This window comes from Cyprinodon tularosa, unplaced genomic scaffold (genome assembly GCF_016077235.1).
Source record: "Cyprinodon tularosa strain WSP-4 unplaced genomic scaffold, ASM1607723v1 ctg7, whole genome shotgun sequence".
In the NCBI taxonomy this organism is placed as follows: domain Eukaryota; kingdom Metazoa; phylum Chordata; class Actinopteri; order Cyprinodontiformes; family Cyprinodontidae; genus Cyprinodon; species Cyprinodon tularosa.
Window position 1 is genome coordinate 2,630,595 of NW_024039451.1, and position 14,872 is coordinate 2,645,466.

Sequence of the window (14,872 nt, forward strand, 5' to 3'; positions counted from 1 at the left end):
ATAATGCACAGAGGCTCTCTGTCGGTTACATGTTAAGCAGTTTTGAGGTTCTGGAAATTACTGGACTGATTCTGTTTCTGAGAATTTAGTTGGGATTTTACTGTGTGTTCTGCCATACCAGAAGGTGCCAATAATGCACTGACAAGTTATTTGCCAACTGCCAATGAACTACACAAGAAGGTTGCAGGACGGTGATTCGGATGTGCATGGCGCGTGTTTCTAAGTCGCTTGTGGAGAAATGTCTTGGGTCCTGATTAGTGAGGAAACAAGAATCGATTCTTGTGGGATGGAAAAGGAAATAGTGAAAACAAAGAAGATTGGAAGACAGTAGAGTCAAAAAATGAGAAAAAGCGGAAAAAGCAGAGATCAATTAAAGGGAAGTCCATGGAGGAGTGCCTCTAAAAGTAACTGACAAAGAGATTCTAGAAAATATAAGTGGTGTAAAACTAAAAGAAGTAAAACGGTTAAAAACAACAAGAAATGGAGAAAGAAAGATGTGACAGCTTATCAGAATTGATCCAATTTGAAGAAAAGCAGTTACCGAGTAAAGTTTTGCCTTGGATATATGAGCTACAATGTAAAAATGTACAATACATACATATATAAATATATATATATATATTTACAACAAACCACACAAAATACTAAAAATATATACACATATAAGTCTCTCTTTCAAAAAACTATAAAATATATATATATATGTAGATATATGCATACGTATAACTATAAATCCAAATAAAGTGATAGTGACGCTGTGCAAACACAGTGTAAGGAATGAATAAATTGTCAATTACAGAGGGGGGGGGGGTATGAATCACTTGAGTGAGGCGTTATATAGAGATTAATGACCACAGGCTGGAATGATTTCCTGTGGCGCTCTGTGGTACATCTGGGTAAAAGGAGTTTTCTGCTGAAGGCGCTTGTCTGCTGGAGTGTATAAGCATATATTATGTTGGGTTAGTTAAACAGTTCGAAAAAATATATAATTTTTGTTATTTTTTATTTTTTTCTGGGGGTCAGTTGGTGGCGGTAATGTACTTTTAACTAGTTTGACAACCGCCATGAAACCTTACAAGAAGAAGAAGATCTACACTTACGTTTGACCCTTCCCAGCTCCCGTTCCTATGGTCGTACCGCGCACGCGCAGACGCATAGCGTACCTCATTCCCCGCTTCTCCTTCTCCTCGCAGGTCCTCACAGCTCAACGCTAACATTTAGAAGCGAGCTGCTTGGCTTGGCCGCTCTGCCAGGCCTGTTCCTTTACTGGACAATTATTCTCCCTGCTTTTATTGTGTACGAGGATTACAGAATATCAGCATCAATCCCCGTGAGTATTAGCATATTAGCAAAAGCTTATTGTTTGAATGGAAGATGGCCCCCCTTCGTGGATTTTGCTTGTCAACAGCGCTGCGCGATCAGGCCACAGTTAGCATTTTTAAAAGCATTTTTATTTTCATTTTCCTTAATACGTTTAGTAAAATCCACACTGTTTGAATAAGCAAGAGTCGTGTTTGGAATCACGTCACTATGCCCAGCTAGTGTTTCAATATCTCAGAGAAATGAAGCTAGACGACCCCGTCTTGTTCTTTGTTTAATGTTGCTTTTCCACGTTTATTTTATTTCAGAGTGGATTTATAAGTGATTTTTGGGTTGAGACCAAACTGAAATATATCAAGCTGGATTTTAAACTATCAAAACAACTGCATTTACCCGAAAACTAAAACGTTAATTCGAGCTAGCAGCAAAAGCTAACTAGCTTAACGGTTTAAGCTACTACAGGTATTTATTAAGTCATCTATGTTAATGACCACAGTATGAACGTGTTATGCGAGAAAAAATTACTTGCGCATTAAAATGAACATTTTCTGCAGTATATGCAGCTAACATGGAATACATTTGTGCTTAGAAAACTGTTTAGATCAGCTAACTGGCTTTAATTTGCAGCATGACTGTTTGCTCTGCGAAGGCCTGTAATGTTTTTATATTTATTTCTTTAGGCCCGTCAAGGTCTAGATTTTGATCATGCAAATGTATCTTTTAAAAGGGTGTAAATGATTCTCAACAATGTCGAGATGACGTTTATTGTCGATAAATTAACACAGAGGCAGCATTGTAAAAGGCATCTGCAAAACAAATGTGTTTATTTATCTCCCATAATTTATACCAAAACCTCTGAAAAGTTAAATCCAAATAGAAAAAGGTAAATTTGATTTTGTTGTTTTTTCATGTCTCTTATAATTAACAATCTCTAATAAAGGTTTTATCTTTTTATGTAGTTTTCAAAAAAATACACGTGATTAACTTGGAATCAGTCTTTATTTAGCCTAAAAGTTATGCTTTTATTTTATTTTGTGTCCATAACTACTTTGGATTTTAGTTATAACAGACTGGATTGTCTGAGTGATGGAAGAAAAGACGCCACATAATGAAACATGGGTTAATTTTTATCAAAATAAACACAGAAATAACCTATAGGGATCTTGCAATGTTTTCCCTAATGTGTCACAGGTCCAGGTTTACTCCTATGAATTGGAATCATGTCCAAGTTTATTATACAGGCACATTCTTATCACTAACCCTCTGGTATCTATCTATCTGCAAGTTAAACTTAACTTTTTTGAAATTCTGATCAAAATGGTAGTTTTGTTCCATATTACCGGCTAAAGAAATCCGTTAATGATATATACCACTTTATATAATCATGGGGTTGCCTTCCTGAGAAAGCACTGGGCGATGAACGACTGAGAGGAATGACTCTTTTATAAAAGTAAGACACTTTGAGCAGTACCAGGATGGGTCGCCATCTGCCTGGACCTGCTGGAGGGATGAGAAAACAGCCAACTAATGCAGTTAGAGGGGAATAGCAGCCAAAGAAAGAACGGCTCCGGTTCAGTTTTTTTTCCTGCTGCTAGCTGAGTATTTTAATGTGATTTATTAGGTTATATTTCTTCTTATGTTTTTAAATTGTAGAAGGATTTACTTGTCAAGAAATGCCAAAATAGCAGTGGCTGTGTCTGAGCGCCTGTTCTTAACCATATAGTGTATTACTTAAGAATATAATATAAGTTTGCTAAATTTATTGGGCTTAATTTTTAAACGCCAGACACCTCTGAATTCAGATTTTGTAGCCGAAATCATAGGGCCCTATAAAATCCGTTTTTTTTCCCCCCAAATTCTTTTTTATTTTTTCCCAAATTCCGTTTTTTCCTTTTTAATTTTCGCGAATTCAGTTTTTTTTTTACCCTTTACTGTTATTCAGTCGTAAAAAGCATGTGCTTTTAATGTTAATGATTAAAATGTACACAAATAAAATAGGAATGACCTTAAATTTATTGAGGTAAAAGAACAGATTTACTCAGTACTTTTACTGCATGATGCAACATAACACTGCACTCTAAGTACTAACAAAATATTAAAGCTACAGTGTGTAATAATTACAGGGATATAAAGTCAGAAATGTAATATATTATACATAACTATGTTATTTATCATCATCTACGAGCTCAGCCTCTTAGCCTTAATATTTGCGTTGCCTTAGAATTCGTTATTTATAATTACATAGGAGCGGGTCTCGCGGCCATGGAGGCAGACATCTTTGCGCTACGGCAACGCAGAGCCAACAAACTAGCGATTGCCCATTACGCTCGAAAGTAACTAAGGCAAGTTGAGAGAGATGAACTGAGACGGTACTGAACAATAGATGGCAGTATTATGCCTGAGATACTATCTGTAAAATTATCTATGTAAACAAACCTCATTACTTGAGAAGGTAGGTGATGCAGACGTCGTGGAAGACATTTTGTCCCGTAACGCTCGCCGTACTGTTGGGGGGTGAGAAGCGGTGGGGGGGAGATGTTCATGTTGCTGCGGTCTGCAGTCTGGACGTTAGATGTCGCTAAAAATTACACATTGTAGCTTTAATGGTTATGAACCAATGGTTATAAATAAAAGTGCTCATTTAGCTTTTTCAAGTAAAAAAATAAAATAGGACCTCTCGATTTCAGAATTATAAAGTATATCATAAAGAATCATATTTTCGATACAGTACATTAAAGTGCATAAAAAACAAGGCAAAATACAGCAAGTATGTAAGCATGTGTTTCTGAACTTTTTCGCCGAAAGCGGAGCTGTGGAGAGCCGCTTCGCCATTTTTTCAATGTTTTGATGGGGGAGGGTGAGCAGAAATGACAGAGCGGGAGGGGTTGTGTCGCCCAGATTTGCGTCCCCCGGTGTGCATTTCCTCCCGACGTACGTTCTTCTCCCACATTAAAACAGAATTTCATGTCAAATGTAGAGATTTCTGCCTTAATTTGCCAATTCCGCGATTCCTTCCGTGATCGCGGAAATTATAGGGCCCTAAAATCACATGTAAATGTTACAAATCCAGTCCAAGTCCAAACACATAATTTGAAAGGAAGATTTAAGCCCTTTTGTGTAATTATAAAAAGCCTTGTAAATCCCCATCTAAACAGTAAAAGTTTTGTTTTTCAGTGTCTACTAATTGTCGGAACAATTGACTACAGCTGAGAGAGGGAGAAATATTTAAAAACTTAATATCACAATAAATTCTGAAGATTTTCTTTCATTTCCAGTGTGTGCTTTTTTTTCTGGTAACCTTTTATAATGTAAGACTGTTTGTTCCAGGTTAGTGTGCAATCAATGTTAGTGCTCCCACCATGGCAACAGAGGACAAGAAACCAGAGACTGACACTAAGCCTCCAGTCGTCCCATCAGCTTCAGCCAGCCAAAGCAAGGTCTGACTCATTAAAATATCCACATCATTTCCTATTGGTCTCCTACTGCAGACTATTTTAAACATTGATGTGTTTGTGCTGCTCTGTTTTTGCTGCTGCTCTTCAGTCTGCACCTGCAAAGCCAAACTACAGCCTGAAATTCACATTAGCAGGACACACTAAGGCCGTGTCCTCCGTCAAGTTCAGCCCAAGCGGAGAATGGCTGGCCAGCTCATGTGAGTTCCATTATTTTACGTTTTTCTTCATCTTATGTTACAAATGATGAAATAACCCTTTAATGCAGTCCTGCTGTGCTTCAACACAGATTCCAAACTTTTCCGTCTTTGACAGCACACGTTTTAAAGGCTGCGGTGTTCTCGTTCTGTAACCTTGTCGTTCCTCCACAGAATAGCAAACATTTAAAAAATAGACTCATACGCATATATAGGGTTTTAGTTAAAATGACTACCTAGAAAATATCCTGAAATCCTGATAACCACTTTCAGTTTATCAGACAAAGCTGCATCATGAAAGCAGACGGCTTTATGAAGCCTACTCCCTGTCGGTTTCATAAATCGTAGCATTTCGATATGATGAAATCCCACATCAGCCTTTTTATTTCTGCCCACAGAGCACATATTTGCCTGTGTATTTTCTAGGATGCAAAGATAATGTAATGCTGTGCAGGCTAATAATTGTAGTGGAACTATAAGAAAGGAAGATAAAATGATGCAATTCTTTATAAATGACACACATTTGATGGAAACTGGTGTTCACTAGTGTTATTGGAAACTAAACTAATAGTGATGTAAATCTAGTGTTAGTAATAATGATTAATATTCTTGCTTTTTAAATAAGTTTTCCTGGGTGGTCAATGACTTGTAAGTGTTCTGTGTGAACTGCATTCATACGACTTGGGTGTCCCACGTGTGCAGTAGATGACGCAATGACGTCTCAAGCAAGCATGCTCTGTGTTTACGGAAGTAAATATGGATGGTATATCTGGAGCACATCTGGTGATCTTTCCCAACCTCAGCCAGTGCATTAACAACTAGGGATGCACGATATCGGGATTTTGGCCGATATGCCGATATTTTAAAACTCATGTGGCCGATAACCGATACCGATGTTAAAGCTGGACAAAAATAAGTAGTTATTGAAAATAGCAGTTTTGTTATCCATTTCTGACACTTTGAAAAATAATATACTCAAATATATTTTCATATGCTGATATCAAATTGAGTTTTAAAAACGCGGTATCGATCTATTTTACTTTCAAAATCTCGTGAAATTTCATCGTTCTGTTACAAACTCGTGATATTTTGCAAATTCTTGTGAGATTTTGTTAGTAAAATAGATTGATAGCGCGTCAGTATATCAACATAAAAATATGGCAAATTTTCAGGGGATTTTGTAGCATAACGATGACATATAGCAATATTTCATTAGTAAAAGAGATTGATATGGTGTTTGTTTTTTTTTTTAGACTTTAGAAACTCAGAAGCTGATCAAATATCGGGTTAAATATCGGTGGGGTGGCCGATGTCCGATATTCAGTTTTAAGGCCGATACAGGCCGATAACGATAGGGGGCTGATTATATCGTGCATCCCTATTAACAACACAATCTCTTCAAGATGTTGATAATAAAGACTGCTCTACGCATTAACGTCAGCCATGGTTGTTGTTTTTCTTGCCCCTACTGCGTAGCAAGATGCGAAATGGTGACCTTTGTCGAGTATTAATGCCGTACAGGTCAGATGAATATAACATGATCGTTCAGACACGAGTCGCATCAGAAAAGATCAGATATGTATTGGATTCAGGACCACATAGTCAGGTGGTCCGGGTCGCATTAGAAACCATTAGATCTGTGTTGTTCATACTGCCAAGAAAAGATCAGATTTAGGTCACTTCAGGCTGCTTTGTGAACGTAGCCTAATTTTCCAATCTGTGTAAATTATTTTGGAAAAATATTTTTATTCCTCCAGTTAAAAAATAAATAATTTTATATGATTTACAGGTTTGCTATTTTCCTTGGCAACTTAACTAATACTGGTCTTGATTTGTCTTTTTTTTGTTTTGTTTTCTAGCTGCTGATAAACTCATAAAAATTTGGGGAGCCTATGATGGCAAGTTTGAGAAAACTATATCTGGACACAAGCTGGTGAGTAGAACTTCAGTTCCTGAAGGAATTACACCCAAAGCTTCGTTACTGACTTTTTTTCCCTCCCTTCTTAACCTTCAGGGCATTTCTGACGTTGCTTGGTCCTCTGACTCCAACCTCCTGGTTTCGGCCTCTGATGACAAAACCCTGAAAATCTGGGATGTCAACTCGGTAAGAACGCCTAAATCAGGTGGAAGACGACTTCTGTGATTGACAGATGTGACACTTTGAGTATTTTATCTCAAATCTAGGGAAAGTGCTTAAAAACCCTGAAAGGCCACAGCAACTATGTGTTCTGCTGCAACTTCAACCCCCAGTCCAACCTCATCGTGTCTGGATCGGTGAGAAATGCCGAGCAGATCCAGGACTCCAGTCAAATGTTCACTAGCAGCAAACTTTTAAATAATCAATTTGTTTTGCTTTTTTTTTTGGCTTCTAGTTTGATGAGAGTGTGAGGATATGGGACGTGAAGACTGGGAAGTGTTTGAAAACACTGCCGGCTCACTCTGACCCTGTGTCCGCAGTAAGTTTGCTTCTTTCACAGTCAATGAGTATTCTGTTAGTTGACGGATAAAGGAGAACCTGAACTCTGAAATGTGTCTGAATCTGCAGGTTCATTTCAACAGAGACGGCTCTCTGATTGTGTCCAGTAGCTACGACGGCCTCTGGTGAGTCCATGAAGCTGTGCTGCTTCTCTCATTTTAAAATCGTTTGTTAGTCTTGTTGATCTCCTTATGAATCATGATTTGAATTTTTGATTGCAGCCGAATCTGGGACACAGCGTCGGGCCAGTGTTTAAAAACTCTCATTGGTAAGAGCAGCTACCTCTCAGTTAACTTGATAAAATCAAAAAGTCACGTTCAACATTTAAATTCTTGTATTCAAAAAGCAAAACTCCTCTGGATTTATTTTATAGTGGTTTTATTTCAAACGCTTATTTCTGTTATAATATGATGGGTTCCTACAGCTGATAAAAAAAATGGGGGGAAAAATCAGAAGAATGATAAAATAATTTCTAGTCCTTCCCTAAAAAAATGTCAAAATTATTCTGAAGGTTGTTAACAATACTAAGCACTAGGGCAGCAACAACGAATCGATAAAATCGATAAAAATCGACTTTTAAAAGCGTTGGCAACGAATTTCATCATCGATTAGTTGTGTCGCGCGATTAATGCGTCATCCGCCGCCGTCCTCACATCCACTTGACTGAAGCGGGGGAAGAAATAAAAATACGGCAGAGCGAGTCAGCGCCGCAGGTGCAGTGTTGCCAACTCAGCGACTTTTCAGACCCCTCCAGCGACTATTTTTCAAAAAAGCGACTAGCGACAAATCTGGCGACTTTTTACGGTGTCACTGGCGGCTTTTGGACACTCTTACGTGAAAGTATGTATCGTTCCTACTCTGCCGTGGGGCGCCTCCCCCATCCCAACCCTGTTCTCCCGCAGGAGTCCCTCTCAGCGCTGCAGTCAGAGCCGCAGGATGTTTACCCTCAGCGTCCAGACTGCAAATGAAGCGCGCATGCGCCGGGATTGACGGTGCAAATTGATCACAATAATTAAAATAGCCTGCGCTTTGTAAAGGGAAAAAAGTCGTAACATGCAACTTTTGTCAAAACAAATTAACATGGCACGGAACCACCATGTTTGTTTGGTTTTAAAGTGGGGAAACGTAACGTTAGTTTCTCAGGTAGCTCATCTGATGCTTTCCTTACCTTGTTAGTAGGTTACAGACAGTGATAAGGTTGGCTACTTATTTTACTTTTAATTTCATTTGAATTAGCTTAAGCAGCGTTTATATTTACTTTAAACTTTAAAAGCCTTGCCCTCATAATTTGCAAGTTAATTTATTTATAAATCTTCTGGCAAAAAAAAAGTAAAGATCCTGCAATTTATGGAAGTAAAGCAGAATAAAATCCAGCAAGATCAGTAATATGTCAATTAATTATATGCCACATTCCCATGTAAATATCTGTCTTTGGAGGATGTGTTTTTTACCACCCCTAGTTCTCTCATTTTTATTCCAAATACAATTTATAATTTAAATCACAGGGCTATTTTTATCTCTATGGTTCAGTATTTTCTCAAGTAGCAACTTTAACTGCTATACTTTCCTGTCTTAAAAGGCAGAACTCTTCTAGTCAAAAAAAAACTCATTTGTTGAAATGGGGGGGCTATTGTTTGAACCCCTTAGGTGCTTTTAAAAACAAAAATGTCTTTTTTTGCGCTTTATGAAACAAAGTACCCTACATTTTGTGGATGTACAGCTACATTTCTCATGTAAGTTTGTGTAGTTTTAACACAAACATTTATTTTTCAATTTGCACCAGGACAGTTAATGAGCAACCTGTACTTGTGTGCTTGTTTGTTCTGTCTAAAATGTTTATTTTGGAATAAAGAGGTTAATATAAAAAATATTTTTTGTCCGATTAATCGAAAAAATAATCGGCCGATTCATCGATTTTTAAAATAATCGTTAGTTGCAGCCCTACTAAGCACTAGGAAGGTAAGGGAACAAAGCTTTTTTGTTGCTAAGGAGGGCTGTATCCAGGCAATGCAATAGAAAGTTAGGTGGAAGGAAAAAGCGTTTTGGAATAAAGTGAACGAGCATCAGGGGTTTCAGATGTCGAAGGTTTGTGAAACACTTCCTTTAAGCGTTACATTTAAGTGGTGAAGATTAACAGATGTCCTGGACATTGGCTCCCTATTTAATTATCTGTAAACCATAAGCAGCCGACCAGAAGTATAACACATTTTCTTATAAAAATATCTGCAAGTTTCACGTTAAGTTGAAATGAATGAACCTCTGAGTTTTCATTTACAGAGATTTGTCAGCTGATCTGTCTATAATATCATTCCTAACATTGTTAGTTTAATGGCCACCAATAAATCCAACCGCAGTTTTCTATAATAAGCTTCATAGATGTGGTCAATGTATAATGAAATGCATCTCTGTTCTGATATTTCCCCTGGCTTGTTGCTAACTTGGCTTCTGCTTTCAACAGATGATGACAACCCGCCAGTGTCGTTTGTGAAGTTTTCTCCCAATGGGAAATACATCCTGGCTGCCACTCTGGATAAGTGAGTGTTTCACATTTTCAGCACTGTCGGATCGTCGTTATAAGATGTTGATTACCCGTGTTGTTCATGATGCTCACCTGTAGAGGGCAGTACTACACCAGGATTACTCTGGATTTTTGTTTTATACAATCTGTAATCTAAAGTATGGTTCATCTTTCCAGCACACTGAAGCTGTGGGACTACAGCAAAGGAAAGGTGAGGAAAACATTCTGATTGAAAATGTTAAGAAATTGATTTTATACTAGGAGAAAGCTCTAAATCCACTTTTATTTACCTACAAGAAGCACAATCTGTTTTTTTTCTTATTCTGAGCTCTCATAAGATCATTGAATATAGAACTGCACCAAACTAATTGAAAGTTAAATCTCTGCTCCCTGCTTATTTTTGTTTAGATAATGTTTAACTCTGAGTTGTTTATCATATTTTCAGTGCTTAAAGACATACACGGGCCATAAGAATGAGAAATACTGCATTTTTGCTAATTTCTCTGTGACTGGTGGGAAGGTAAGCTCTGTTACTGTTTTATTGTAACCTTTTTTATTCCTAATTGTTCCAGTTGCAGAGTCTAAACTTTGTAGATGTGATTTATGTGACTGTTGGACTGCTGCTCTCTTCCAGTGGATTGTGTCAGGCTCTGAGGACAACATGGTTTACATCTGGAACCTGCAGACAAAGGAGATTGTGCAGAAACTCCAGGGCCACACAGGTACAGCAGACAGTTTGGGCAACTGTTTGATCGCCTGCTGATTCTGTGAAAATTTCTAGAAAGTAAATTAAGCCACTTTAAAATCCTATGAATGGAAAAACAACCTAAAAGTTTCAAATAAAGTTATTAAAGTGAAAATATATTTTATTAGGTGGTTGTAGAGGGGAAAAAAGTATAATGCCAAACTGTCTTTTAACTATTAGTACCGGATATCAGATCAAAATTACCCGAAAATACTAATATCTGATTATATTTGTTTGCATCTATAGTCTCTGATAATGGTATGCTGATAGAATCACCCATTTAATATTACATGGGCCAGCTGTTCGCATACCTTTTGTTGCTGCATATTGTTCTCAGTTTAATAGCACTTGCTCAAGCTTTTTTTTCCACATGCTACAGCAAAAAATAGGTAATAAAATCCTGTATAACTCAACTTGATATAGTATCTGGTAGGCCTGAGTGATAAACCCGATTTTTACTGCTACGGTCATTCACTACGATAACCGGTGACAATTGTGCTGTCTGTAAAAGAAATAAATTAAATTTTGCAGTTTTTCCTTGGTGCAAGGGTAGCTGGTATTTCCAGTCTCTTTAACAGGGTTCCTGCGGGTCCTTAAAAAGTCTTAAAAGGCATTGAATTCTTAAAAATAAAACTAAGGCCTTATTGGTATTAAAATGTCTTAAATCAGTCTTTCGTAGGTCTTAATTTTTAAAACATCATAAATAGGATTATTTTTATCACGATTTATTTTTGTAATCTAAATAAAACCTTAAAATTGACTTTTTTTTTTGTTTTTTTCATAAAAAAAAATAATGGCTCACCATTATTGGTTCTGTCCCGATAGCGGAACCGATGAAAGCGTTGTTGCGGGACATTTGGGAGATGCGCCATTAACTTTTTGTCTGGAAAATATGAGCAAGTGTAAATGTAACGAAAATTGGCTCCAGCCAAGAGTTTTTCTCCATGGCTAAAACCAGGGAACATACATGAGGCTCAGTGGATTTTGTGCAAGAATTCATTCAAGCTCGGAACGATGGGAATTAAGGCAGTGGATTCACACATGCGAAACACAAAGCGTCAAAATTGAGTTACGGAGAAACAGCCGGTATTTCTCAGTTTTGTTCCACCCTTGTCTCTGCAAAACAAAGTTTGTGAATTCAGTTAAATAATTGTTAAATATATCTGTCATTTGTGTGTTTTTAGCTTTCTTCCTGTATGGGAAGCTTTTCAAAATTTGAAACATTAGTGCAGTGGTTTATGTTAAAATAAACCTTTGGTTTAAGTTGTCGCAAGCGGGTGTTTCTTGTGAATTTGGTCTTAAATTTTTATTTCAAGTGGCATTAAAAAGTCTTGAATTTAACTTGCCTTATGCTGTAGGAACCCTGCTTCAAGATACAGTAGAATCTTAAAGATACAGAGAATGGTGGATGAACCCAGTGAATTTGCTAACACAACCTTAAATGAAACAAAACCAGTTAATCTTATCGTATTAGTTCCCCAAAAAAATTTAATGTCTGTATTTTGGAAATATCTTGGGTTCCACAAAGAGGCAAAAACTTGTTGAGCATGTTGGTAATGTAAAGGAAAAAGTTGTATTGGGACACCTCAACTTTTTTCATGAAGTCATAGTTTTGTTTTTATGGTTTTTAAACTGTTGTTTTGTGGTTCATTAAAATTATGATTAGTTAAAATTTATTTCTTTATCCTGCAAACTAAATGATCCCAAAGTACAAAATGACTTGAACTTTGAGTAAATCTCCTCCTGACTAGAGCAACACTTTTTCTCAGTTGTTCACCTCTCTCTGTAGAAGCTCTGCTGCTAACTCTGCCTACTTAACCTGCCTCCACTGATTTCAGGAAAGGTTGCGAGCTGTCTAGAGATTATGTCCTCCAGTTTTAGTCAGGCATTATGTTTGCGAGTCGCATGGTAAATGGTACCCGCGGGTCCATTAAAAGTCTTAAAAGGCCTTGAATTCTTCAAAATAACACTAAGGCCTTAATTGGTATTAAAATGTCTTAAATTAGTCTTTCGTAGGTCTTAATTTTTAAAACATCATAAATAGGATCATTTTTGTTACGATTTATTTTTGTAATCTAAATAAAACATTAAAATTGACCTTTTTTTTTTTTATAAAAAAAAATAACGGCTCACTATTATTGGTTCCGTCCCGATAGCGGGACCAATAAAAGCGTTGTTGCGGCCGGGACATTTGGGAGATGCACCATTAACTTTTTGTCTGGAAAACAAGTGTAAAATAACCAAAATTAGCTATTCAGCCAAGAGTTTTCTCCATGGCTAAAACCACGGAACATATATGAGGCACAGTGGATTTTGTGCAAGAAGGCATTCAAGCTCGGAACGATGGGAATTAAGGCAGTGGATTCGCACATGCGAAACACGAAACACAAAGCGCCAAAACAGAGTTACGGAGAAACAGCCGGTATTTCTCAGTTTTGTTCCACCCTTGTCTCTGCAACGCCTCCACCTATCACCAAATCAAACATACTAAGAAAACGATACAAAGAAAAATAGCTGCAAAAAAGACTTAGCACTGGTTATGTTGTGGCTTTTAAACTGATTTGTTTTGTTCCCTGCTAAAACAAAGATTGTGAATTCAGTTAAATAATTGTAAAAATATATCTGTCATTTGTGTGTTTTTAGCTTTCTTCTTGTATGGGAAGCTTTTCAAAATTTGAAACATTATTGCAGTGGTTTATGTTAAAATAAACCTTTGGTTTAAGTTGTCACAAGCGGGTTTTTCCTTGTTTCTTGTGAATTTGGTCTTAAATTTTTATTTCAAGTGGCATTAAAAAGTCTTGAATTTAACTTGCCTTATGCTGTAGGAACCCTGGCTTCATAATGTTGGCTGTTAAGATATTCAAAATATCAGAAGGGGATGTGTTATTTTCTATCACTGTGCTTTTGATATCAGTTGTGGTCTTATAAATTTTTTTTCTGGTTTTGCACAGATGTCGTCATTTCCACTGCCTGCCACCCAACAGAGAACATCATCGCTTCTGCCGCTTTAGAAAACGACAAAACCATCAAGCTATGGAAAAGCGACTGCTAATTCCCTGGGGGCTTTTTCTGAAGTACTTTTGGGCTATTCAACTTTCTATATACATGTTTTTTTTTTTTTTTTTCTACATCGTGTCACGAGACAAGAGGACCTTTTTTAACGGAGCTCTTAATGGATGCAGAGAACTGTACCTGAAATTGAGTAAGGAGTAGCAACACCAACCACCAACACACCAGCTTTGCAGTGAATATCTTCCAAACAGCCAATGTTGTGCGTCACGTTTATTCATCTCTTGGGGGAAAAAAATAAAGTTAATCCTGTTAAAGGAACACTGACAGCGACTTTCAGTATTTTTGACTCTACATTTGCCTCTGCTTCATAACAGCTACTGTACAATAAATGTTAAACTGTAGTTACTGGGCCTTCGTACAATTCCTGTTGTCCTTTTAATTGGTCTGTGACTGTTAAGTACCAGTTATTTGAAGAGGGGATATTTACATTAAGCTTCAGTCTTAATAAAATGGAAAAAAAGATGTTACCAATATTTCTCTGTCAGATCTGTGTGCCACACAATATTTTTTTTTCCTTTTTTCAGAAGGCATCAAAATAAGAATTGGTGTTAAATTTATTTTAAATCTTTTTTTTTTTTTATGTAACTGCAAACATTTTTTTTTGTTGTATTTGTATATAAAACTTTTTGGGGGTCATGTTCTGTTGGATTAGTCGATTTGAAAACAACAGACATCCTGGTTTCTGTAATAAATTCTTTGTTTCCAGCTCCCAGATAATCTCCAACCTAATAAAGTTTTGTATGTTTCATGTCGTGTTTGTTTCTGCTCCTCAACTTACTCCGTAGTTCACTTTTTACAAGGCCCTTTTTTCATCTCTGTCAACTCAATTGACAACATGCCATCACTAGGCACTTTAGAAAGGCTATCAGATCACACAGATGGGTAAAATCTAAGAAAAAGCTGATTTTAGAGCTATTGAGTTATCACATTTGATCCACAATGCATGCATGTGGTGACAGTGGAGAGGAAAAACTTCCTTTTACAGGAAGAAACATTGAGCCTGGGGTTTTCTTGAGACAGGCGCTGTGTTCAAAACTGCCACCTGTGTCCTAAAGACCCAGCCCACCTGGACCTTTGAAGGCCGTGGAAATG

General features: G+C 37.1%; 1 protein-coding gene across 1 annotated transcript; it reads left to right on the top strand.

The window, feature by feature from the left end:
- The first annotated feature begins 1,140 nt into the window (after window positions 1–1,140).
- LOC119772072 (WD repeat-containing protein 5) lies at window positions 1,141–14,230 on the top strand. The gene is made up of 14 exons (XM_038268355.1): window positions 1,141–1,330; window positions 4,648–4,757; window positions 4,864–4,972; window positions 6,829–6,902; window positions 6,984–7,073; window positions 7,154–7,243; window positions 7,342–7,425; window positions 7,515–7,570; window positions 7,667–7,713; window positions 9,904–9,979; window positions 10,141–10,174; window positions 10,409–10,483; window positions 10,598–10,685; window positions 13,660–14,230. The coding sequence occupies exons 2-14, from the start codon at window positions 4,680–4,682 to the stop codon at window positions 13,758–13,760; spliced, it is 1,002 nt and encodes a 333-aa protein (XP_038124283.1). The 5' UTR covers window positions 1,141–1,330; window positions 4,648–4,679; the 3' UTR covers window positions 13,761–14,230.
- Window positions 14,231–14,872: the final 642 nt, after the last annotated feature.

Excerpts from the sequence above, each read along its gene's own strand:
- LOC119772072 (XM_038268355.1), top strand. The coding sequence starts at position 4,680 with ATGGCAACAGAGGACAAGAAACCAGAGACTGACACTAAGCCTCCAGTC. Across the intron at positions 4,973-6,828 it reads AGAATGGCTGGCCAGCTCAT|CTGCTGATAAACTCATAAAA; the intron begins GTGAGTTCCATT and ends TTTGTTTTCTAG. Across the intron at positions 7,714-9,903 it reads GTGTTTAAAAACTCTCATTG|ATGATGACAACCCGCCAGTG; the intron begins GTAAGAGCAGCT and ends TGCTTTCAACAG.